We start from the raw sequence: 26,780 nt of genomic DNA on the forward strand, positions 1-26,780 counted from the left end.
CCTTTAGATCTAAGAACATTTCTCAAGGAACAAGAGATTTTCAGGTCTTTAACCATAAACTTACAGCAATCTTTTCCAGCAATATTTCTACAGTTTTCAACAGAAATATCAGGGGATTTGTTTTTTTTTTTTTTCTGGAAAGAGTTTGGGTTTTATCTTTGTATAATTTTTTGTATTTGTATTTCTATCTGGGGTCTAAACAGTGCCATGTTTCACTAAATAAAAGTGATTCATTGACAAATATACATGAAAATTGGGCCCTGATTTGTCATTATGAAACCTGTGGTGGGCCCCAGGGCTAGACCAGTTGATAACCATTGCTCTAGAAGCTCCTGGACAGCAGTGGGGTGTTTGCCCTGTCAGTCAAGACGGGACAACCAAACCTGTTAAGATCAGCTGATAAGAACTGTCACAGCAACATTACTCAACTCTTCTGGGGAGTGAGTAGTCAAAACAGTTCAAGGCAACAAAAAAATACTACGTCTGCCAATATGAACACCCAGGAAAAAAATCAGGTCTTTCAGAAACAGTTCGACATTATTCATGTCTGTGCTTTTTGCATTTGTGGAGCTTATTACTACAAAAGCGGCTGTTAGAAGCATTTTATGCTTGTGCTGGTATCACAACAAATGGCATGCTGGCTCCACAGATGAAGATTAATGCCTGGTTTATCACACAATGTAAGAGAAAGTACACAAAGGCTAGAGGATGGGGATGCAAATAGTGTCTCTACAATCTGAACAAAATGAGTGAATTGCACTGATCTGCAAAATGTACACAGCTTGTTTGCATTGGAACATCATGAGTGCAATATATTTTGTGAATCAGACATGAACAACATGTAACTGTCATGTAGACTTTGTAAATTCACCCCCAAGTGTTTAAAGGTCACATATTTTACCCCTTTAAGACAAGTTGATATTGGTCTCAGAGGTCCCAAAACTAGTTTGTTGCTGAAAAAAACACTCCAGTATTGGATTTTTGCATGTCTAAAAACCCCTCTGTTTCAGCCCTGCTCAGAACAAGCTGTTTCTGTGTCTGTGGCTTTAAACGTTAATGAGCTGTCTGACTCCGCCTCTCTCAGCAAATGGATGTGGCTTAACGGATGTGGCTCTCCTGATCAGGAGAGAAGGGCGGGACTTTCTTCCAAGTGGGGAGGGACAGCCAAACTGTTGGGGCAGGGCTAACTCCTCACATGAAATCATGGGGGAAAAATCTGAGAACGGCTTGTTTCAGCACACATTTTCTGAAGGGGGGGGGTTATGATTCTTGGGGGGATTGTGGACAGGCCGAGTGTGCATATTTTTTTTTGGAAAAGCTTGAAAAAGTGTGACCTTTAAAACTGCAACAGAATAAAGCCTGTTTTTGATCTTCAATCACACCCCATCTAGTGCACTGATTTTTTTGCCTGGGTGCACATATCTACAAAATTTTACAGACACGGCAGACATTGGCACTAGGTAAAAATGTACTAGACGCTTCGGTGTCACAGTTGCATGTTAGCTTGTCACTGAGCAGCTGTCGCACAATGAAGCATTAATGCAGTATGCTTGGAAGTGCAAGCAAGTATCAATGCAATTGAATATTTCATCCCCTTGTTATTGTCCTGGACAGTAAAAATAAAACAATGGTCTCTGGGAAGCAGCAGTAACAAACCTGAGCTCACAAGAAAGTCTCTTATGCTCTCAATGCTCATAACAAAATTTAATTTGCAAACAGAAAGCATCACACTCTTGAGATATTGAGACAAGTGTATGCTATTAAGAAAAACTGGAAAAAAAGAACTATCTGAAGCATATGCACTACCATCTTGTGCGCAAGGGAAATGTTCTAGTGAACCTAAAACTTAATATTTTAAGCTCATGTCCCTTTGTAGGATTCCTACTGTGACCTTTAAAATCATCTAAAGGTCTCCAAAAGTACAAGGCGGCCTCTTTTTAATAGAAAGAAGGCTCTAACATGGATATTTTTCAGTTTTTGATCATATAACACAAAGCAAAGCGCTACTCCTTATCTCCAGTGGTCAATGTTGCTGCAGGTTAATCTTCTAGGAAACAACTTTCTGATAATCAGTCTGCTTGTCTTTGCAGCACCTCTCAGAAACCTTTCAACTCTTCAGTATGCTCAATTTAAACTCATCTCCAGTATACTCTTCACATGTTTCAGCCTTCAGCTTATGATTGTTTTATAGCTTAGTTTAGTGAGGTTTTATTTTTTAGTCCATGAGATGATTCTTTTTCTTTTTCTTTCCTCTACTGTCACTCCAACTCGGTGCTCTTATTCTCACATTTTACTCTCTTCCTTTCCAGTTATAAATGTTTTTCTGCACCTCTCTGCTGTGGAGAGCGTGGCGTGCTCTCAGACAGTCCCTGCACAGCTTCAGGCACCGTTTGCGTTGCAGTTTAGCGCACTCTGGTGGACGGGAGAATTAGCTGCGCTTTGCTGCCACCTGCTGCCTCAGCTTCTCCCTCCTCTTCTTCTCCACCAACCTAAAAACAGAAAAATTTATGATTTTTTTTTCACTCATCCATTGATGGCCTTTTAAAGTAGGTCCAATATGTAGTTCCTGAGGCCAGCTTCTCTGAGTTTATGGTCTTAACATGCTTTATTCTTTTTTTAAATATAAAAGTAGGAAATTTCTGAAAGTATTAATTGATACATGCTTTATTTTTTTTCACAGTGTCTGTGCTGTACAGGTAAAAGCCATCCTGGCAGACCCTCAGCATCCTCTGCATGCAGAGTTTAGATGTTTGCCTTCAGGGAGGAAGTTTACTTACATCAGTAGGGCAAAATCTAAGAAGTACCTGAGGTCATTTGTTCCATGTGCTGTTTTTAAATGAGCTGTAGGCACTGATGCCTTTATTACACATGCTGTAGACTGTTGGATTTTTGTCTCTTATCCCACTGCTCATCTATCATGGGGAAATCCAAGGTAGTTATGTATTTTTAAATGATGTGTACATCCTTTTTGGACTCCTGTTATAAACAAAATTACCCCTTTGGGATGATAAAGACTTTACAATCCAATCCTCACCTGCGGTTTCGAGCCTCCACTAGCTCGCTCAGCTGATCCTGAGCCGCTCTGAGCTCCTCCAGACTCTGCTGGTAGCTCAGATCTCCTGAACCAGACCTCTCTAGAAGGGAAACCTGGTTCGACAGCTCGCTGGTTCTATCTCGCAGCCGCTGGATGGACATGTAAAGGTTCTCATCGTCCTCCTCCTGCAGACACAGTAGAGTTTGTAGGTGTGTTAAACAGAGAGAAGTACTTTAAAACTCATTTAAAGCATTTATTAATCACCATTTGATATTGTTTAATTCTTTAAATAACTCAAAAGAAATTTTCAGCGGGAACAAACGATAAGACTTATGATCTACATAGTACAAATACAAAAAGAATAACACAAAAGTAATCATTTCCAGCTGTAAGCTAGAGAAAGAAAGAGATACCTTTGCATTCACGATCTCTATGTGGACGAGAAGTGAGGCCAACTCCAGCTCTTCACTGTAGCTGTTTTTCAGAGAGATGCTCCGATAACCTAAGACACAAAACATGCATGCATTTCTTGGTTTATATTTTTTTGTCAATACACTGCCAATTAAAGCAAACCCTAAAGAAACTCATGTCTCAACATGAGAATACTTTTTATTTTGTGGTCAAAAAATGCCCCAATACCCTTAATTTAAGCCTCAGTCTTCTGACACATCCTTAAATCTTACTTCCAGACAAAAATACAGAAAAGGGCTGCCAGCATGATTCGTGATGTGATTAGGGTCTATAATTAATGCTTTAAATTTACTAATTGAATGCTCTATTATCCCTTTCAGCACACCTTCATTCTGTGACCCCCTGCAGCCACATTGATGTAAAATAAGTCCATGTCTGTGTGCCACATTTTTAAAATTGTTTAAGATTTAAAAATCGACTAGTGCAGTGATATTCAACATGTGGCTCTTTTGTGAATATTTGTGGCTCTTTTGTCTTAATTTTAAATATTATTCCCCCAGTTTTGCCCCTTTTCACCATTTTATTGCCAGTTTTTGCCCATTTAAGCTACCTTTTGCCATTAAATACCACTTGTTTCGTATTTTTCACCCATTTTTGCAACTTATTTTAGCCACCTTTATCCCATTTTTGCCCTTTTTCACCATTCTATTGCTACTTTCGCCCATTTAAGCTACCTTTTGCCTTTAAATACCACTTGTTTTATATTTTCTTGCCCTTTTTTGCTACTATTGACTGCTTTTTAGTCACTTTAGTCACTTTTCACTCCTTTTTTTGCCACATTTTTGCCACTTTTGGACCATCTGTTGCCCCCTGTAACTCATATTTTTGTCACTTCTCACCCATTCACTACTTTCTGACACTTTTTCCACTTTTACCCCCATTTTTACTCATTTTTTCTGTTCTTTGACCATTTTTTGCCACCTTTAACTTATTTTTATTGCTACTTAAAGCTGTTTTTGCCACTTTTCACCCCTTAGATTGTGGCTCTTGCAAAGGTATCTTTTAACAGTTTGGCTCTTTGGTTCATCAGGGTTGAGGAACACTTGTCTATAGTGTGGCCGGCCTAAGAGCAATGGATAGTTTTTGGCAAATACACTTGCTTGGATTAAGTTTTTTAAGAGCACTTAATATTTTTGAGTACAAAACATCAAGACCTACCATCACATAAAAGCTCTGAATGAGTCTCATTTCCTTTTTTTCATTATTATTTATTAAATTATACTTTCAAGTCTCTCCTATTAGATTCTGAACACCAGTCATTTAGATCTATGTTATTACTGTAGTTGAAATATTTGTGAGGCACAGTCTGACTTTGCACTTTGAAACGGGTGCTGTACAAACTAAAATTTACTTAGCAACTTCCTTCATTTGAGTTTCATACATCTATTTAAAAGAATATCAACTTTCAAGTTTAGTCACTTAGTTTGATTGTTTACCCTTAATGTGCATCAGAGGGGTATAGCTCTATGCTACTTATGAGGACATTACATTCACCAATTGAAGAACACAGGTGTGAAGTTTAAGCTGCTTTTTTTTTAGGGTCTTCTTCTGACCGAGTTTGAGAAGAACCTTTGAGTTGTGGGTAAATGGGACCCTTTATCAAATGATTGAGTAAATCCATACTGACCTGTTCTCAGCAGGCGGACAGGGTAGGTGGCCTGTGCTAAGAAGTTTGGGTCACTGAACATGTCCTCCTCGTAGACAGTGAAGCGCAGGAAGGAGAAGGTGGGGTTGTGGATGTCGAACACAAACTGCCTCTGCAGCCACACGGGATTCAGACCGTTATCAGCTGGGAGAAGAAGAAACAATAGGCCAACAGCCTGAGTGCGCTGAAGTTTACATATTACCACATGTTAAGGCTTTACTGTGTAGTCTTCTTACCTACGACGTCTGTTTTACACTTGCAGCCGTCGTAGTCGGCTCCACAGATCTCCACCTCCACAAAGGGACAGACGATGCTGCGACCATTTTTGGGCAGATGACGGGCTCCTAGCACCTAAAAGTCACACAGTTTGAATTGAACTTGTTCAATAACTTTTTTTGTATTTGTGCTCTGTATAAACATCCTGACCTGTAGCTGGATGGTGATCGGCTCCACGTGTAAGGTGTCCTTGTCAAAAGGGTCGAAGGCGTCGTCCCTCATGATGTCCGGCTGAGGAACGTAGCCGCTGCCTCCACCGAGCATGAATAAAGCCTGGTTCAGCTGCATGGGTTTATCTGTGCATTAACACAGCCACACACATAAAGTTAAACTTGTATTTGTGGTAATTCATCCTAAATTTTTTTAATGCACCTTATGTCTCGCACATTGATCTATCATTTATACACAAGTATTTGCAAACTCTAACCAGGGGTCTGGAAATTGAGTGCAACCAGCTGGGAGCCACACAGCCACATGGGTAGGGGGTCATAGTTGGATGAGTCCAGCCTCTGTCCTCGAGGGTAAACTCTGGAGAGCTGTCTGCGGTTGTACTGCAGGAAACGCTTTCCTCTGCTGCGTGTAGCAAACTTCTCCGCCTTTGTCTCAGGGAAAGAGGACATGTCCCGATAACACGCCCTCTCCGTCCCGATCTCTGGAAAAGTAAAACATTACACTCATAAATACACTTACAAATATATTAACGCATAAAGTAAGAGAAGCAGAAAGCTTTCTAATCCTTACTGTCCTCGTTGAAGGGGACTGGTCTGCAGTAGACCACCAGCTCAGACAGCTCCACGGCGATCTTTTTCCTCCTCTCCATTTGTTTCTCTTCTTGCATCTGTTAACAGGGAGAAAAGCAGAAAACACTGTTAAAACCAGGAAAAATAATGAACAAAATGCATTTCAAACATTTAAGACTTCTGAGAGAGCAGCAATATTGTCATAAAATCAAATAACCTTTTATCAGAGACTTAAAATCTGCAAGTAAGACCGAGTTTAACACTTCAGACAGCTGCTTGGTGCTGTTACTTTAGAGCAGGGGTGTCAGACTCAAGGTCCGGGGGCAAATCCGGCCAGTGGAACAGTTAAATCCGGCCCCCAAGATCATATTTCTGTTATAACTGGCCCATCAGTATGAGGTCTGCAGATTTCCTCAAGTATAAAGTATATAAATTTATCCTTGATTATTTAAGATATCCTTGTTAAGTCAAAAATATTAAAAAAAGAGTAAAAATAATTACAAAAAAAGTCAGGAATACGGTAAAAGAAATTAATTTGTGTTTTAATTTCACATTTTCAATTTTGCATCTTACAATTAGGACTCAAACCTATGATTTTGACTTTGTATTTCATACTTTGAGCATTTCAACTCATCATCTTAAACTTTAAGATTCATAATTTTAAATTTTATGTCATGTTTGACCTTTTTAACTAATTATTTTGTATTTTATCTCATATTTTCAACTCCAAACTTTGACTTCATAATCCCATAGTTTACCCTATCAGACTCTCAACTTCAAAATTTGAACCATATTTTGACTTTCAATTTATGATTACAAATTTTATTTCATTTTTTGACTTTTTAAACTCATGATTTTGATTTCTTTCTAGTACATTTGCCTTTAAAAAACATTATTTTTCATTTTCAATTTCATGTTTTGACCTTTTTGAATTTATAAATTTACTTTTATCAAATTGTGAGCCTTCAAACTTTTATTTTATTTTTTTACTTTTTTAATTTCAATATCAATTATCATCAAGTTTTTTGTTTGATATTTCATTACTGGTGACCCTGGTCCTCAGGTTAAACCTGAATCCAGAATCTGGCCCCTGCTGTGGTCGAGTTTCACACCCCTGCTTTAGAGGAACATTATCCAAGTCACAGAGAGTTTACATGAGGTTTTGTGTACTGACCCGAGCATCGGCGTTCTGTGTGGCCTCTCTGATCTTGCTGACCCACACGGTTAAATCTTCCAGGCTGTCAGCCGCCACATCCAAAGTCTGAACTGGGTGAGAGGAAAGGTGCTGGGAGTGGATGGTGAACACGTAGGGTCGTGAATTCTTCCCATCTTTGTGCACCACTGGACAGAGGAGGAAGAGGAGGAAATACAAGAGATTTATGCGAGAGAGCAGCTGCTTTTGAAAAGCTTTAGAAAGGGTAAGTTGTTAGAATTACACTGTTTGCTATTAGGAGTATAGTGAAAATCAAACACTGATGGGTCTAAAGTAATAATGTGAGCTGTTTGTAATAACAATATGGCAATGCCATGAGTATCAGGATGCAGATGTTGCGATAAACTGAAAACAAGGCAATAAATGCTGGTATTTGAATAACTGAGGGAAAAATTGAAGTCCTAAAAGTCTGTTGCAAAGATTTAAGGTATCTATACTGTTTATTAGGCTCTACAGCTGAGCTTAAAGTGACAGACACTGATGAAGGCTCAACAGCAAGATTATAGGAAGGAAGTGCTTCTCAACCTCCTCAAGTCATTACATGAAATAACAACAGCTTCTTAGCTGCAGAATATGAAATAAGGACCCCTACTGTACTTGTATTAGATCTTAAAAAAAAAAAAAAAAAAAAACTCAGCTCAAAACTTCCTGTATCGTTATGCCAACTAGCCTGGTAAATGAAGGTTAATTAATGTGTACACTTACTGTGGCACAAGTTGATCACATATCTGCACATAATTTCCTGAATCCACTCTTAAAAAGCAGATAAATCAAAATAACAGATAGCTTATGGCCTTATTTATGTAAAACTTAAAAACAAAGGTAGAAATGAAGGCAGTGGGAACATTCACTGCTACAAGGTGAGATGAAGTGCTGCCATCTAGTGTAAGACATAAACTTCTGGAGCTCCTGCCACGACTTTGAAGATCAAATAATTTCCTGCAGCCTGGTGGACTTCCTTTTTGCATAAATTTCTTGTGGTAATACTCTCAGAGTAGAACTTACCTCTTTAGTTATGCATCTGGTAACTTATATCTATGATGCATTATTTCCTATAATTCATTTACAAGTGCGGCCTTTAATAACCCCTCCCTGCAACATTATATCGATATCTGCTAGGGCTGGGAAATTGATTGAAAATTAGATTAAATCGCAATATGGCCCGCTGCAATTTTCAAATCACAGAAGATGCAGATCATGCAATCATCCACAGCCAATTTTTTTTGAACATTCTACAACAATCCTACTTTTTTGTACATTTTTCTTATTAAATATGAGAAAGATTATATGATTATAACTCCTTCATTACATCAATTCCTATCCAATTTGCAATGCCAGTCAATCAGATATTTTTCAAAATTGTTCAGCTCTAGTTTCATCTACTATTGTGGTGGTTATAATAAAGAATGATGTATTGCTTGTGTTTGTTGGTTAAAAAAAAACATAATAGAGAGAACTTCAGAAATAATTGCATATCAAATCGTAATTGCAATACTCGAAGAAAAAATCGCAGTTAGAGCCCTAATATCTGCTGCTGTTCACTAACATGTACAGTGAATATGTGGTTATAAGATCACTAACATTACTCTGAGACAAAACTGGATTCAGATATTCTAGGTGTATAGGTGTAAAAATACAAAAATGTAGATCTAAATTTTGATTTACCTAAATGGAAACCATCCCTCTGTTTAGTGCAGAAGGACATTTGCTTTTAAGACTCACCTACATGACAGGTGGGCACATCAATGAAGCCCTTGAGGAAGGTTCCCAGAGGACTGTTCTCTGTGGACTGGAACCAAAAAAGGGTTAAGTAATTATAATCAAAAATGTATTTAATTGTGGCATATTTTGCCTAGAAGAAGGACCAAAACTCACCACTTCATCGAGTTCTCTGGTGGGAGAGCAGGGAACCTCCTCCACATAGTTTGCAGGAAACCACAGCTGTTTTTTTCCTCCATAATCACCTCTCCACCTAAAGACAACACAGTTCTTATTTCATAATAGTTTCACTGAATACAAGATGTTTTAAGTATGGCTTCCTACAAAAAAGCTGCTAGGGACCCTTCTTTTTAACCTATTTATCAACTATATTTGATCTAATCAGGAAAAACATATGCCCAGATCACCAACAACCACAAATATATCGGGCACAACATCTGCATCCAGACACGTCACGACATGAAGCATGTGTAACATGGAGCCTGTCTTTCTAGTGAATTCAGTGCTGATTTTATAGGATATAAACTGTATAAATCAGTGATCCTCAACCTGTGGCTCTGGAGACACATCTGGCTCTCTTGTGATGAATTGTAGCTCTTTAATGTCTTAATCTGGAACATTATTATTATCCCCAGAAAACCTTTAAAAGGGAAATTTGACCTTAGAAATTATCCATTCAAAGTCCCATTAATCAGTTTGTTTTCCAAACTTATACAGTAGGCTTTAACTGTCAGACTTTATTGTCAATCTCTATTTTATTGTCTGTATATTTCCATTGCCCTTATTTGCAATTTTTTGCTACTTTTATTCTATTTATATAGCTTTTGGCCCATTTTTGCCACTTCTTTTTGTTCACCTTCCATCCATTTAGGTCACTTCTCACCCATTTTTGCCACTTTATACCAGTGTTTGCCACTTTTAGCCCATTTTTGCCACTTCTGTTTGTCACTTTTAGCTAACTTTTGACACTTTCATCCTGCATTTTGCAATTTTTTGCCCCGTTTTTGTCTATTTAAGCTGCCTTTTGCAAATACATTCCACTTATTTCCCATTTCCCACTCTTTGATGCTTTTTGCCCATTTCAATCACTTTTTTACTCATTTTTTGCCACTTTGGGACCATTTTTGCCACCTTTAATTCATTTTTTGGTCACTTCCCATCCATTTTGGTCACTTCTGCCCATTTTTGCCACTTTTAGCCCATTTTGCCACTTCTATTTTTCACTTTTTGACCATTTTAGATACTTTTGTCCTGCTTTCTGCAATTTTTCATCTTTTTTGCCACTTTTTTGTCCATTTAAGTTGCCTCCAGCAGTTAAATGCAATTTATTTCCCTTTTTGCCACTCTTTGATGCTTTTTGCCCATTTTAGTCATTTTTCACTCATTTGGTGCTGCATTTTTGCCACTTTGGGACCATTTATACCACCTTTAACTCATTTTTTGGTCACTTCCCACCCATTTTTGCCACTTTCTGCCAGTGTTTGCTGCTTTTAGCCCATTTTGCCACTTCTTTTTGTCACTTTTCAACCATTTGTTACACCTTTATTCTGCTTTTTGCAATTTTATGCCCCCTTTTGCCTTTTTTTGCCACCTCTGACCCATTTAAGCTGCCTTTCGCAATTAAATGCCACTTTTGCCCATTTTTCCCACCTTTTTTTCTGGTTTTTGCCCAGTTTAGTCACTTTTCAGTCATTTTTTGCCACTTTGGAACCATTTTTTGCCTCCATTTACTAATTTTTTGGTCATTTCCCGCCCATTTTTGCCTCTTTCTACTGTTTTTTTTTCCTACTTTTTCGCCTAGTTTTTGCTGCTATTTGACCATTTTTGCTACCTTTAACCTATTTTAATTGCCACTTTTCACCACTTACATTGTGGCTCTTGCAAATGCATTTCTCAACAATATGGCTCTTTGGTTGAGCAGTGTTGAGTGACACTGGTATAAAGTATTAAATATAACATTCAACTTTATGTATTGACCATGCATCCATGAGGATACATAAGAAGTAAGTTTCCAACTGGAAAAACTTGGAAATGTCCTGAAAATCAGACAGATTTAACACACATCTTCTCAAACTTAAAGAGTTGACATTTCGGGTTTATGGTTTAAAAGATTTACCTAAACATTAGGCAAAGGGTTATGCCAGTTTTTTTAATCAATCAATCAATATAATCTGCAGTAATAGTCTAACTTTAGTGTCCACACTGTGATCAATTCCTCATTTAAGAAGATGAGCTGACAAACTTCTCCCTTTGACTTTTGTTCCTCATAGGTACCTCAAATGAATCCACCAAAAAATCCTGAACTATTCCTTTAATTCATGTATTGCATACTGAACACTAATATTTTAATAAAAATAATTTAAGGATGACTATCCAGCTTTGATCAGAACATGAATGCAGTATTGACCTTTATAATCAATGAGAAGCTGTTGGTGATGTAAAGGTCACTCTTTGGAGCGCCACTAACACAGGAAGTGGCGTTCCCACTGAGATGGACTCACCAGCCGCCCTCCTGCTTGTCCACGTTGAGGATTAGCGCCTGTTTGGGGAAGCAGAGCTCGTCTTCCCTCTGAGCTCGATAGTCGTACAGAGCTTTGACCGTACACTGAAACACAGAGCAGCAAGAAAAACTATCAGTCTTTATTAAAGTAAGAATTACTTATTGAATACTATATTTATAAAACAGTATCCTTGAAAACGCGTAATATGGAGGCTTTCCAGTTTTTACATTCCTACTCTATTTAAATGTTGTTCTCATTCTTTCAGTTTTCTGGGTTTTCTTTTTCTATCCTTTTAAGACAGTTTTCCTCTTTTTCTCTGAAAGAAAAAAGTCACTCAGACCTCTCAAACATGAAATCTAACAAGTAGCAGTGAAAAGGTGAATGAATTTTCTTACTGTAATTTGTACCTGGACTGCACAAACTCATATCAAAGCCAGTGTATACCTCTAACTTTCAGTCAAAATTTGTCATTACTTACTTGAAATCAGTTCAATTATCTACCCATAAAATAGTGCAAACTTTATATTTCAATTAAAGACTGACTTATGCCTTGTTTTAAACTGAAGCCAAGTTTGCAACATGAATAATAATGAATGCTAATTTATTAATATCCTGTCTTTTATTATTTCTATCTTCCATTTTTATCTTAGATGGTTTTAGCTTAGATCTTTTTATTTTTTATTTCAACTTCCATGTTTAAAAATTCTTGTGTCCTAAATAGAGTCTACTGTTAACAATTTAGTACAGTGGTTCTGAACTGGTCATACATCAGAATCCACCACAAGCTCCTCAAAGGGGACATATTACGCAAAAATCATATTTTCAGGCTCTTCTAACAAAAAAAATGTGCCTCTGGCCACAATCCCCCCAAGAATCAGAAAAATCCATTCCCCTCCCCTCTTTCTCCACCTTTCAGAAAATGTGTGTGGAAACAAGCTGTTCTCTGATTTTCCCCTCATGATGTCTTGTGGGGAGTTAGCCCCACCCACAGGTTTGGTTGGCCCTCCGTGCTTGGAAGAAATTTCCGCCGTCCTACCATGATCCTCCTCTCAGCTGGCAGCTGAAAGGAGGATGGAGAGCCACATCCATTTCCTGAGAGGGGCGGAGTCAGACCAATATAAACTTGTCTAAAAAGGGTCCCATTTAAGAGACTTCCCAAACGTGAAAATTTTGCAACCACTCAAATGTATCTAATAAAGAATTTGGCAGTTTAGACCCTTAATGGAACAAAACATAATCAATCAAAGAGCCAGGCACAAATAAACATGTTTTAAAAGAACATTAGTACAAAAGGAAATGCATGCATGCTTCAAATTTTACCCCATTTTCCCCAAACAGCATGGGAATGTGGTATTTCATAAGGAATTTCATTAGTATTTTGGAAAAACCTGCCTATTATCCAAAGAAAAGAAAACAACTGAAATGTTGAGACAAACACTGACATTTACTCCTCATCATAGGAAAACATCTAGAATACATATACGTATGTCCCCTTAGGGCTTCCATAGAATATATTTGTTGCCACTTTTTTTCCCTGGCACACATTTCGGACCCTCTTGGAAGAGTTTCACTACCATTTTTGGGTCCTAACCCACCTGTTGAGAAACACTGATTTAGTATAAGTCCTGTGCTAAAATATTCTAGTGACTTTCTCCAGGATATGTACATTTTGTACAGCTGATGAAAAGGAAAACTCTGCCCCAATCAGCACTAAAAGTTGAAACTGATTTGGCTGATCATTGCACACATTTTTAATATAAGCTTTAAAGTACAGACTGACTCACCCGTGCTGATGGCATCTTATTGGCCTCCACATAGAAATGAGGAGTACGGACCTCATACAGCGCCCCGTAGTCAAGCTCCTGACAAACAGATTAAAAAATAAAACTGCTGTAGTTTTTGATGTTAGAAAAAGCACAGGAAGGAGCACCCTCAAACAAAAAAAACTTTTTTAAGGTGAACTACAAAAAATACTAGTAAGAAAGGAGAAGTGTCAGCACTCAAAATGTCCTTTTTGGTAGTTTTATTCAAGGCAGCAAGGCACAACGGACGCGTTTCGACTTAGTCTTCCTCAGCTTTGTACAACATGTCCATTGTGCCTTGCTGTCTTGAATAAAACTACCAAAAAGGACATTTTGAGTGCTGACACTTCTCTTTTCTTTGATGTTAGAAAACCCTTATTCAAAATGTTTTAAAAAGGCTCTAATGAAGAAAGATGACTTTTAGTTGATACAACTTTCTTAAATAACACCAGATGTGATATTTAAGAGTTACTGCAAATTTTTCACTACTTTATAAACAGGCAAACTGTTCATTTACCAAGTTTAATGATCCACAATCCTTGCCAACAGATTTTGGAGATTCGTTTTCCTTTTACTAGAACTTAACGATGGAAGGCTTTTACTTTTTCATGGACCAGGTCGTTAATAAAAAAAGAAAATTAACAATAGCTGCAACCCTGAACTCAAAGAAGGAGCAGAATTTAATCTTCAAGTTCTATTTTGAATCCAAGGAAACATGAGTTTGGTCTAAAGCACCAAACTAAACCAACAGAAGTGCATGGTTATTATTTGCTCCTACATAGTCTATAAAAGATTTTACCGTAGTGCCCATCCGGTCCAGCGTGTCCTCATTGATCGGATAGCGTAGCCTCATTTTCCGGTACAGAGGATGTTTCTCATAGTAGCTCACAAGATCGACCAAGCTCTCAAACTCTGCTGAACTTCCCAGCATGAAGAGACGGCCCTCCTGCTGGATCCGACAGTGTTTGATTTTACCCTCCGCCCTGAAGGAGGACAGAAAATTCTTAAAGAGTTGTAAATGTTATTGTTGGGATCGTCCCTCAGTGTGAGTGGAGATTTTTCTACCTGAAGGAGATGGCGAAGGAGTTGTGCTCACTGCGTTTTCGCACCAGGAAAGCTCCATCTCTGGGAACACGCATCAGCATGTGTTCAGCTTGAACTCTGGACAGACTGGAGTGGAACCACCTGAAATAAATCAGATTTTACACTAGCTGATCAGTTATTTTTGAAGTGTTTTATTAATATCATTTAGCTCTGCAGTCATGGATCACTCACTCTCTGCTCTCGTGTGCGTTGGGCTGAGGTACAGGGTTTCCTAGTCTCATCTCAAACTCGTTGCAGCGCAGAGGTGTGTCCCTGTAATGGCAGATGAGGCGGTAGAGGCTGTCAAACACCAGGTTATCAGTCAGGTAGAAGCGGGTGGAGCCGGACTCCTGACGGGAGTGGATCCTGCAGTGCTGGACTCGACCTGAGCGCCTGACAGAGGAGGATGAGAGGAAGCACTAAGTCTTGGGGATGAGTATTTATTCATCAGACAGTAATGTTATTTTTAAAATGTTATTTTTAATTAAATTGGGAATTCCCTTAGGAAAAGGGTCCCTTCAGACTTCATTTGCTTTTAAAGATGTATTCTAAGGGTAGTCAAATATGTAAATATGTGCTTACATTTTCAACCATTGGGTAATCCACATTTCTTCCTCCTCATTTATACAATGCCTACAAAAAGTATTCACCCCTTTGGATTTTTTACCTTTTCATTGATTTTACACATCAATTATGGTCAAAATAATTTGGCTTTTTGACGAAAATCTATGTGAAAACATGTTTCTACAAAGTAATGTCAAATAAAATAGAAATATGTTATATAAAATAAGTGGTCGCATAAATATTTACCCCCCTCAAGTCAGTATTTAGCGACAGATTTGGCTGCAACCACAGCACTGAGTCTGTGTCAGTAGGTCTCAATTAGGCTTGCACACTGCAATCTGACTCCATTATTCTGTGCAAAATTGCTCAAGCTCTGAAAGTTGCACAGGGATGAAGCGTAAACAGGCCTTTTCAAGTCCAGTCACAAATTCTCTCTTGGATTGAGGTCTGGGCTTTGACCCGGCCACTCCAGAACATTCACCTTGTTGTCTTTAAACCACTTCTGAATAGCTTTCGCGGTATGCCTCAGGTCATTGCCTCACTGGAAAATAAATCTTCTCCCAAGCCGTACTTCTCTTGCAAACTGAATAAGATTGTCCTCCAGGATTTTCCTATATTTTGCTGCATTCATTTTACCCTCTACCTTTACAAGCCTTCCATAGATGGCTGCCAAAAAGTATCCCCACAGCATGATGCAGCCTCCACCGTGCTTCAAGATGGGCATGGTGTGTTTGTGGTGATTTGGTGTCTTGTCTGATGGCCAAAAAGCTCAATTTTGGCCTCATCAGACCAAAGACCTCACTTCCTCTTGACCATGAAGTCTCCTACATGCCTTCTGGTGACCTTTAGTCCAGACTGAATCTGATTTTTCTGCAACAGTGTCTTTCACTTTGCCACTTTCCCATAAAGCTTTGACTGGTGAAGAACCCGGCCAACAGTTGTTGTCTGCAGAGTCTCTCCCATCTCAGCCGCTGACGGTTGGAACTCCTTCAGAGTAGTCAATTTCAATTTCAATTTTAATTTGCTTTATTGGCATGAACAGATCAGTTACTGCCAAAGCAGTGTAAAAAATAAAAATGCATTAAATATTTACACATATATATATTTGCATATTAAGTTCCACAAATAATCAATGTATAATGAAATATATCTGATTCATTAGATAAAACACTAAGACTAAAAAATAATACAAATAAAAAGAAAGAATAAATAAATAATATATACATACATAAATACAAAAATATAATAGAAATAAATATAAATACTAGTCATCTCACGAGTATCCTTCTTGCATGGTCACTCAGTTTGTAAGGACAGCCTGTTCTAGGCAGTTTGATACATGAATTATGGATTTAACTGAACTCTGGGGGATGTTCAGTGCCTTGGAAATTCTGTTGTATCCATCCCCTGATTTAGATTTTTCAATAAACTTTTCTCTGAGTTGCTTTGAGTGTTCTTTTGTCTTCATGGTGTAATGACAGCAAGGAATACTGATTAACCAGTGACAGGACCTTCCAGACACAGGTATCTTTATTCTACAATCAATTGAGACACAGTCACTGCACTCAGCTGATCGTCATTTCACTAAGTGTGAGACTACTAGCACCACTTGACTGGACCTCTGTTGAATTAAGTCACTTTAAAGGGGATAAAATTTATGCAGTCATCTATTTTACATTACATAATTTTATTTACTTGACATTACTTTGTAGAAATATGTTTTCACTTTGACATAACAGAGGTTTTTGTAAAATTTTGACCACGACTGATTCATAAGATCCTGAATAAATAATGATGAATAAAAGGGTAAAACACCCGAGTTGAATACTTTCATAGGAATTTTAGTTCATACCATTTTAAGCATCTTTTCTGTGGTGTTACCAACCAGAATGAAAGGGTGTAGTCTCCAACAAACGTCTCACTCTCCCGTACAAGAAAGGTCCCGTCTTTGGCTCCGCCCTCACAGTACTCCTGCAAGAGCTTCTCAGCTACCTGTCGACCATCACGACCTCCGCCGAGCTTCCCGTGGAACCAGCGCTCTGCACAGTGCTGCTCATTGTTGTTGCACTCCTGAAGAATCACAGACAAGTAAACTGCAACAGCATCTTAACCGGAGCACTACTGTCATTTTTAATTTAATTTTACTTTAATCCTTGCTCTACCTCTTTCCCTTCATCATCCTCCTCTTCATCAGCTGTCTGGTAGTGGGACGTCTCTTCTGAATAGTAGATCTTATTACTTGTCAGGACAAAATAATGTGGAGTCCATGTCTGTAAATGACACAAATATGTTTAAGTAACAATATACATTACTTTAACTGTTAAGTTTTAAGTACACATATTTTAGAAAAAGTAACAAGGACACGTACATGGTCGATGGGGTCCTCGAGGTAGAGGATGCCGTTCTTCAGAGAGTTGCTGATGTCGTTTTCAGAGTAGCTGGCTGACGTTACCTCTTCATAAACTGTGCCTTCCACCAGCTTCTTGTGCTGTGACACAAATCAAAAACTTACTGATTTTCTCCTATAAACTCTAAAGATTAGCTTCAGGATCACCAAGATATCATGCAGCATTTTCCAGAATGTATATACTGTTTTAGGAAAAGTCAAATTTTAAATGTGCATTATAAATTCTGCAGGTGTACCTTGATGAGGATCTTCCTCCGGAGCTGGTAGGGTGATGGAAGCTCCTCTGCGTTGTTATCAACCGGCTTCGTTAGCAGCAGATCTCCAAACACTTTCTTAAAGTGCGTGGCCATGTTCCTCTGTTGGACCACGCTGCAGTGATCTTCGATGGATAGGATCACAGGGTACCTGAGGAAACACAAGATCAAGCAGATGAAATATAGTCATTATGTAGAGGAGGTCTTATGACACAGCTATCATATAAAATGGGTTAAAGGCGTTTATATTAATCAGCGTACTCAGATGTGACGAAGGCGTGTTCTTTAATGGTGTGCAGCACATCCAGGAACTTGATCTTGGAGGTCAACGTGTGGCCGTGGTAGATGATTGGGAGGTCATCAGGTCCATCCCAGCAGTCCACTAAGGTAAAAAACGTAGGTTTAGCTGTATAAATGGATCTGTTTTACTCTAGAGGTAAGGTCAGACCGTCAGGGTACGTTCTGAAATTAGTTGTCTAAGGGAAGGGACTTTGTGTCTGAGGCGTATTTTAGCTCCAGGGACCAAGTAAGAGGCATTGGGCTGATTCACATTGCCATTTCAAGGTGTATTATTTACACCTCTTTTACATTTCACCTTCAGTTTAAATGTCACAGGGGCATTATGGGTGGACGAAGTGATCCCTCCTCTGTGCTAGCTTTGGAGGTAGAAACATAAGGCATTACAGAGACAAGACAGGACTGGCAGAGCCGCCAGTAGATTGTAACACTGAGTGTTTGTGTGCATGTCTGACTGTGTATTTATGTGAGGCTCCTGCAGTGCCGTGCTTTTCCTGCTTTCATAACACTGTAACGCAATGTGACTTCACAGATGAAGACCCCAATGTCATGCTGTAGCAGAATAAATTTGAGTCGCAATTACAACGCAGTTGCATTGCGGCACTGTTGCAGGAATGCACTGTGAAAAGGTTTACTGACAAGGAAAAAGAAATCTAAACATCAGCAGCAGTAGCTCAGTCTGTAAGAACTTGGGCAAGGAATCGGAGGGCTGCGGGTTCAAGTCCTGGCTGGACCACATCTGGACTTTGGCCAGGTAGCTAGAGAGGTGCCATGTTTTACTCCGCTTCAACAAAAACAGCAAGGCTATCACTCCTACACCTCCCCTTTAGAGCATGTCTATGGGGATCCTATATTTGTATCGAGCTATTATTGTTGCAAAAGTATTGTGTACCAAGATCTGTGGACAGATCTGCAAATGTGTTGCAAAAGTCAGGTGCATATAACAGCCAATTGAGAAGCAGATTTCAGTTGTATATGATGGCTTGTGAGGATTTTAACAACTTGAAGCAAAGAGTGAGTTTTCTGAACCAAAATCAACCAAGTCCACAATTAAAAATTGTTCTACATATTTGCAGATTAATGCACGCATTTGTGGATCTTTGTACAACTTTGCAAATCTTTGCACTTAAGCACGAATCTTCCACTCTACCTACGCATTTGCAAATACTTTTGCAACAGTATTAGCTCCATATATTTGCATGTAATTCAGCCTTTGCGTGTGTAGCATGTTCAACAATAGGGTGTAAACTGTTAAATTCCCTTCAGGGATTAATAAAGTATGACTTTTCTTCTTCTTAATACAGAAAAAAGAAACAGCGACTGTTTCTTTGCAGCAACTGCTCTCAAATTCTGAAAAAATCTTCACATCGATATTGACCTGCTCAATCCCATTTGGGCAGAATTCAGTCACTGCTGAAAGCCTATCTTTTTTTGATGGCCTTCAGCTCTCATTAACTCTGTCCCTTCTCCCCATTCTCCCACTATTCTATAATTTATACGAATTAGACAAGTGGGTTGCAAAGCTATTTCCATTGGGTCGTAAATGCGTTTCAAAAGGAAAAAAATCTGGTTTATAATCTATGTATGGAAGTCCTGAGTGGACAAACAGTAAGTTACTACATGTGTTTTTACATTTTCCTATAATGATGAGTTAATCTCAGGGTTTGTCTCAAGATTTATTTTTTATTTTTCTCCTTGTCTTTGCATAACAAGGCTGTTTTTTCAAGAATACAATTTTAAAAATGTCTGAATTTTTATGCTGATTCATGAAAATGGAGTAAAATAAGCTGTATGCATGCATGTTCTTCAGCAGTGATGTGTTTTTTAATTTGTTTTTGTAATTTGTCTCTGTTCAATTGTGTTGTGCTCCATTTTTTATAAAAAAAATATGAGAAGTTGAAGATTTTTAAAAATTTGGGTCACCATTTCACCTGACCAGGCAGTGGTGGGTCCTGATGCCCAGCTGACCAGCTGAGAACCTATGGATTATATAGTCTTTTATTATTACATTTAATGGCTTTATCTTTGCCAAATTGTCCTGAAATTGTCCTAATGATCGTAATTTATTTACTTAATTGTGTATTGTATTTTATTCATATGTATACATCTGGTGCTGTCTCATCTCAGTGTAATGTCTCGTTGGATGTATGGCACTTTAGTCAGTAAATGTTTTTAAATGTACTTTAAAAATAAACTTGACATGGCATGTTTGAAAGATGTATTTTTCTACATAAAATAAAGGCATTTTAATTACATACAAAACCTGCAGCCTTGGATTGATTCTGGAAGGGCAGTTGCAGTTTGCCTCTAGATTTTTGTGTTAAACCCATTTTTTTTCACTCATGCATCCACCTCTACACCACATGAACGGAGCAAATTAAGCCCAAACTTTGCAAAGAGCGCCTGTGAAACCACAGAGACCCAGCAGCGCCTCTTCTTTTTGTTTTCAAACATGATTTAACATTTGATAAAGGGCAAGGAAAAGCCACCATATGACTCTTTTGTAAATCAAACTCTCTTACGTTCAATGCAGCGGCAGCCCATCCTCAGGCAGCGAGCGTATGCTTCCAGAGATGATTCACTGGAAAACTGGTCACCTGTCAGGTACCTGAGAAAACAAGGCCATTGAAAAGTTTGGAAGAAATCTTCAACTCTGATAAAGGAGTTAAATTAGGTGTGGAAAATAAACTCATACATCAACTACTAAAGTAAACATGGAAACTAGATCTGATCTCTCCAGGCAAGACAATAAATCAAGAATAACCAGGAACATTGTCAGAGTCGTACGTGTTGTGTGAGGAGGAGATCCAGTACTGAGACAGCGGCCTCTTCATGTCATCAGCAATGACAGGCGAGAGTCGAGGATCACACACTGAGTTATCTTTAGAGAACAGGAACGTCAGGAACTAGAAGCAAACAAGACCATGATCAGACTCTACCACGGAAAAATCCCAGGTTTTTGGGCACGCTTGTTTGCCGTAGTAATGTCTCACCTCATCGAGTTGTAGTATGGGCTCAGGCTGCGGGCCGCCCCTCATGTACCCCATGAGAAACTCTCTGACACGTCCCAGATCAGATGCCCAGGACTCCTGAGGAGGAGAAAGGAGATAATGTGAGCACAAAGCAGATTCATGGAACACGTATGACCTCAAGTTTGTTTCAGTACCTTCTGGTCCATCTGTAGAAACTTCTGGAAGTCATAGAGGGAGATCTGACAAAGCTCGGGTCTGTCAACATTCCTACAGATTTCAAAATGTAAGAGAGAAAGTTGAACAGAGATGGACTAAAGCAAACCTTATTACTCCACAAACTTATTCTGCAACTTTCTGGGTTCATTTTAAAGATGTTGAGTAAGTGTTTTATTTTCACAGAGCCATTAGATACTCTGAAGTGTGTTTTAAATCAGAGTTGGAGGTGGAGAGACAAAGAGAAGGGGGCGTGAGGGACACTGAGGAGGAGGAGGAGGAGGTGAAGGTGGAGGGACTCACCGCAGAGGGAAGGAGAGCTCCAGCTGCTCAATAATCTGGGGACAAAAGGGGAGGAGCCAGGTGACGGACAGGTGGGAGGAGCCAGGTGAAGCATAAACAGTAAAGGACAAAGTGAGCGTGGTGCTGTGAGAGTGCAGAAGTACTCAAATTCTAAACCAATGTACTATTATTTTAACGGGGGAACTTGGAGTCTTAGAAAGCGATTCATGGCAATACATCTTGTATTACCCACGACAATAAAGCCAAACCAAACCAGGCTTTGATACAATTCACACATTTTCAAGTAGATATATCTTTAATGACAGGGCAGTATTAAGCACATGGAGTTGTTTAAAAATAACTATTTTTAGTTATTTGACTGGTAGAGGCCTGAAACTTAGGAAAATTGCAGGTACCATTTACTACTAGTTGGAGCTGCAGCACGGGACCTTTTATTCTCCATCCATTCAGACAGTGCATATAAACATAACCTGATAACTGTTTTTCTACTGTGATAAAACCACTTGTGTTTTAGTCAAGTATTTGAGTACTTCTTCCAAAACTTAGGGAGAGAGTGTGTGCTTGTTGAAAAACCTAAAACCGACACTCACAGTCTTCTGTGCATCAAACATCAGAGTTCTGTAGAGTTGTGCAAAGTTCGGGTACGACAGATCGTTCCTGGCCTCCACCTCCTGTGCAAAGAGAGGGAAAGAATGTGAGACAATATGCTGATGTGCTCACACCCGGGAATTAGAGGCGCTGTAACCCTGTAAAAATGACATATCAGGCTTATTTTCTGCTCTGACCTGCAGCTTGTCTTTGAGGAAGCGCATGTTTGGCACCCTGTAGTTGATCTGAGGCAGCAGAGTTTTCACGTCCTTCACTGTGATGCTGGAAAAGAAACAAGAGAGTTCATGAGAAAAATTCAGGTATTTCACCAGGAGATGGTGCTGTGTGGTTTTAAGAGCAACCTCTAAAACAGTGACGCTTCCTGTAAAGGTTTTTGACTGTTTAGGCTCTTAAAGATGTCAGTAAGGGAATAAATAAACCTGCAGTTATGTTAAAAAAAAAAAAAAATCAAACAAGTCTAAAAATGTGAGACTTAGTTTCACAAGCAGTGTCTTCTTGTTTGTTGATGCCATAATATTAAAATAAACAGCAAATTCAAAAGCGCATACTAGCTGTCACTTTCACTCCTTTGGTTTTTGTACTGTTTGGCATCTTTTGAATGTTTTAATGTTTTTCATGTCTGACTATTAAGTGTAAAAACTAAAATAATTGTTATGTGTTGGCTATTCAGTCATGCAGATTTTATTTTAATTGCTTTCTGTCATAATATATATTCATGTTTCCCTACTTCTCAATAAAAATGTGCTAACATCTGGTATAAACAATGCTTAACAAATTTATTAGACCACCTGTCATATTTGTCTCAGAGACCATCTAGCATCATGAAGTGCTTTAATGCGGACTTTTTCATTTTCAGTCGGCTCTCCACGTTTTACTGGGCTTCTCTGAGAAGTTAGAAATTAGTCAAGCATAACATTCAACCACTAAAACTCATTTTTCTGTTCAGGAATGCAAGTAAATAACTATCATTTGACATATAAATTAAGAAATAATGTGCTTTACTATCTTTTCAGTTTTTTGTAAATCGGTAAATTTGAAAATTCATGGATAACAATAATCATTATTCTTAAGCATTAAAAATATCATTTGGGTTAAAGAGCTTCTACATATTGGTGTATTAACCATTGAAGAAACATAAAAAATGATTTTGGTAATAACCAATGCTGTTAATTGAGGGCAGCTGTGGCATAAACCTTACTTTGGTTAGGGTGGTCTAATAAATTTGTTAAGAACTGTACATAATGGATATATTTTACAAATATTTATTAAGAGTTTTAATGGTCTTGAGTTTCATGCATGTTGCCTCTTATAAATCTAAAATAACTGTTGAAAATTGATGCTGTTTCTTGCAAAGTTGGAAAGTTTTTCACATGCTATGACTGAATATTTGTAATTGTGCTGCTTATAATGCAGTAGGGCTGGGAAATTAATCAAAAGTTAGATTAAGTCGCAATATGGCCCGCTGCAATTTTCAAAATCACAGAAGATGCAATATTTTGTTGACCTAAAATTTGAGTCAAAACACCAGTTTAAAACTTTATTTTGCAGCAGAGATGTTACACATTACAAATCATGCAATCATTCAGGTGCCATTTTTATCCAATAGTCCACAAAAAAATCCTAATTTCTAGGGATGCACAATATTATTGGCCAGATATCGGTATCGGCAGATATCAAAATTTTTGCCAATATTAACATCCAATATTTTGGACGTATCAGCATATATAAACTGTAAAATTTGGCCACTAATAAATTAGCCTGAAAAAACAGACCTATGTAAGTTGAGATCTTTTTCTTTATTAATTCATTCATTCATTCTTTATTTATTCATTCTTTAAACTTTAAAGTGTGTTTTCAGGAAAAAAAAAAGTTTATTTTTTATCATCAAACCTAAAATTGCATTCATTTTTAGATGCGTAAAACATATTCAAATATCGGTATCGATATCAGTATTGGCAAAAATGAATCTACAAATATCGTCATATGGGATATCGGCAAAAATCCAATATCATGCATCCCTACTAATTTCCTGATTTTTGTAAAAAATTCTGATTAAATATGAGAATGAAATAAAAATGATCACCTCCTTCAACACAACGATTCATATCAAATTTGAATTATGAGTCAAAAACATCACAATAAGATTTTTTTTTAAATAGTTCAACCCTTGTTTATTTTATGTTGTATTGCTTGTAACAGTGTTAATTTTGGCAGCTATTTTTAATTTTAGTCTCAGTCTTTAGATCAAATGTCTTTTAGTTTTAGTGAGATTTTAGTCATTTCTACCCTTTTTAGTTTTAGTCTAGTCTTAGTGGACAAAAACTAAAAAACAATTTAGTCAAGTTTCAGTCCATAAAAAGTCCTAACCATTTAGTCTTTACTTTTAGTCCAAGCATTTATTTTCTCGCCTTAATCTGTTACCAAGTCATGGTCGTGTTATCTATGCACTCTGCTAAACTTGGGGTCCCTGCTTTTTACAGCTGTGAGGCAGAATAGATTAAGCTGCATTGTTTTTGACAAATTTACCCACAGTGGAGATATATCACAGATTTTGAATGCCAGATGAAAACTAAATTACATTTTAGTCTAGTTTTAGTCAAATTGATGAAAACTAAACTTACTTTCCGTCAGTTTTAGTCATTAAAGATCTATTTTTGTTAGTCTCGGTCTAGTTTTTGTCCAGGAAAAAGGCTGTTGATGAACATTTTTAGTCATAGTTTTAGTCGACGAAATTATCACTGGCTTGTAATATAGAATGATTTATCGCTTGTGTTTGATGGAAAATACATAAGATGAGGAACTTAAGTAAAAAATCGTATATCAAATCACAATCGCAATACTGGAGAAAAATATCGCAATTAGATTACTTTCCCAAATCGTTCAGCCCTAAAATGCAGTAACAAGGAAATGTGATGTGGTGCCACTACTTTTTTAAGAAAGAAAGAAAGAAAGAAAAAAAAACGATTGACCCTTCCTTACTCACTGGATTGATGTCGGAGATTTCGGGTGTAAGAGACAGAACAGCAGTAATGTATTCATGAATTTCTTCCATTTTTTTGGCCTGTCTGACAAGAATTGAACACTACTGCTCGATAAAGGAATCTCTTTTTTTCTTTTTAATTTTATTTTTGAAAGGAAGGAAAAACTGTATCAGAAGACTGTTAGAAATATTTTATATCATGGGAAGACTCCTCTACAGCCTCCATGCTTCTGCTGCTCAGCAGGTCAAGTCAATCATCTCTCCAATGGAAGGTGAGGGGGTTGATCCCAAGCCTCTGCAGCCACATGTCGATGTATCCCAGTGCAGGACAAATAACTGCATGTGTGTGGATGCTTTTGAATGGGTTTATACTGATGCCCAGTCTATGAAGCAGCCTTAACCATCAGTATGTGAATGTGGAATAAACTGTGTCAATGGGTAAGTGTGACACGCAGCGTACTGGACTGATGACTAGAAAGGAGCTATACCAGCTCAAGTCAGTCTACATTATAGGATGTCCTGTGAACCTCCATGACAGATATTACATGGACCTTGCGGTGAGAATGTTATAGTATTGCAGTTGATGTAGTTAATTTATTTTAATTAGTTTTAGTTTATCTCATTGGGTAGAGTTTATAGATAAGCCCAGAGCGGGTTTCTACAGTACCTCACCTGCACATGTGATTCATTTTAATTCACTTCATCTCTCTCTAACTTCTCTTAATACTGTGCAAATAAACTTAACTTAACTACAGAATGTCTTTCATGTTCTTTCAACTATTTATGGATGTGCACTGTCATTGAGCTGCATTCATGAATAAAATGTTTAACTGTTTATTTTACAATGATTTAATTCAAAAAGAATGGCTTGTAATCAAAGATAAACCTTTTTCTAAGCATGATCAGTTAATCCAGCTCTCTTTGGTCCAGGTTTGTGGTATAGATCAAGATTTTATTAACCCTATCCAGAGACAGAAGTTTAGGGATCAGCAGCGATCTACTGTAAGACTTCATGCTGTAAGCTTTGTCCACCAGGGGGCGCCAAAATCCATACAACTGAGAGGTCTGGACTATCACTTTCAATTTAACCTTTAATGTTTGATACTAACAATTTAGCAAAATGTTTCATGAGGACGAAATCATTTATTTTTATCATGGTCCTTTTGTCTTATTTTATTATGTCAGTGATTCTTTAATGCACATGCACACTCTTTATTTTCAGTGCTGTATATCATTAACATTCCCCTACATCTTTATATAAAATAGATTTATATCTGGAATGTTTCTTATTGATAGCTTTCCACATATTTGCTTGTAGTTTCTATGTTTATGATAATATTCTGAATGAGAGCAATTATAGATCTTGAATTTGCTGCAGCTGATTGCTAAAGAATCTCTGATTCTAGTTCAATTCCAGAGCAAATTATGAAAAAAGTCTTAAATCTATCGGCATTACTGTAAAAGTACTGTACTGCCTGGCCTTCTTTAAAGATTTATTCAATTTTTTTAATCAGTAATCCAGTCTGAATCCAGCCCTCAGGTATAAAGACAATCCAGATTTTTAAATCAAATTTACTCCCGACAAAATCAAAAGTTTAAGCCAAAACCATGTCAGTTTAATTAAATATAAACTGGCTCTGAATTTACTCATATCACACAGATTTGTGGTTCTTTTTGTCTGCTAAATTTAAAGATTT

The 26,780-nt window shown here is 37.8% G+C and overlaps 1 protein-coding gene across 2 annotated transcripts in view; it reads right to left on the minus strand.

Moving 5' to 3' along the window:
- Window positions 1–1,259: 1,259 nt before the first annotated feature.
- The window catches only part of LOC121511686 (1-phosphatidylinositol 4,5-bisphosphate phosphodiesterase gamma-1-like), a 59,768-nt gene continuing 34,247 nt past the window's right edge, over window positions 1,260–26,780 (minus strand). Inside the window, exons 6-33 of one of the 2 annotated variants that reach the window (XM_041790437.1) lie at window positions 22,280–22,364; window positions 22,085–22,165; window positions 21,495–21,529; window positions 21,173–21,245; window positions 21,000–21,095; window positions 20,794–20,912; window positions 20,529–20,614; window positions 17,971–18,091; window positions 17,692–17,860; window positions 17,417–17,536; window positions 17,211–17,318; window positions 16,934–17,118; window positions 14,677–14,877; window positions 14,467–14,586; window positions 14,201–14,384; window positions 13,384–13,461; window positions 11,600–11,703; window positions 9,255–9,351; window positions 9,102–9,168; window positions 7,341–7,507; window positions 6,168–6,264; window positions 5,854–6,078; window positions 5,577–5,722; window positions 5,387–5,501; window positions 5,133–5,294; window positions 3,448–3,536; window positions 3,035–3,219; window positions 1,260–2,489 (exon numbers count right to left, since the gene is read on the minus strand). In XM_041790437.1, the coding sequence (XP_041646371.1) occupies window positions 2,429–2,489; window positions 3,035–3,219; window positions 3,448–3,536; window positions 5,133–5,294; window positions 5,387–5,501; window positions 5,577–5,722; window positions 5,854–6,078; window positions 6,168–6,264; window positions 7,341–7,507; window positions 9,102–9,168; window positions 9,255–9,351; window positions 11,600–11,703; window positions 13,384–13,461; window positions 14,201–14,384; window positions 14,467–14,586; window positions 14,677–14,877; window positions 16,934–17,118; window positions 17,211–17,318; window positions 17,417–17,536; window positions 17,692–17,860; window positions 17,971–18,091; window positions 20,529–20,614; window positions 20,794–20,912; window positions 21,000–21,095; window positions 21,173–21,245; window positions 21,495–21,529; window positions 22,085–22,165; window positions 22,280–22,364 (3,376 nt within the window). In that variant the 3' untranslated portion in view covers window positions 1,260–2,428. Of the gene's footprint in view, window positions 2,490–3,034; window positions 3,220–3,447; window positions 3,537–5,132; window positions 5,295–5,386; window positions 5,502–5,576; window positions 5,723–5,853; window positions 6,079–6,167; window positions 6,265–7,340; window positions 7,508–9,101; window positions 9,169–9,254; window positions 9,352–11,599; window positions 11,704–13,383; window positions 13,462–14,200; window positions 14,385–14,466; window positions 14,587–14,676; window positions 14,878–16,933; window positions 17,119–17,210; window positions 17,319–17,416; window positions 17,537–17,691; window positions 17,861–17,970; window positions 18,092–20,528; window positions 20,615–20,793; window positions 20,913–20,999; window positions 21,096–21,172; window positions 21,246–21,494; window positions 21,530–22,084; window positions 22,166–22,279; window positions 22,365–26,780 lie in introns of those variants that run through there. The other variant, XM_041790438.1, reaches the window with a different exon arrangement.

The sequence above is a fragment of the Cheilinus undulatus genome, linkage group 7 (assembly GCF_018320785.1).
Source record: "Cheilinus undulatus linkage group 7, ASM1832078v1, whole genome shotgun sequence".
NCBI lineage: Eukaryota > Metazoa > Chordata > Actinopteri > Labriformes > Labridae > Cheilinus > Cheilinus undulatus.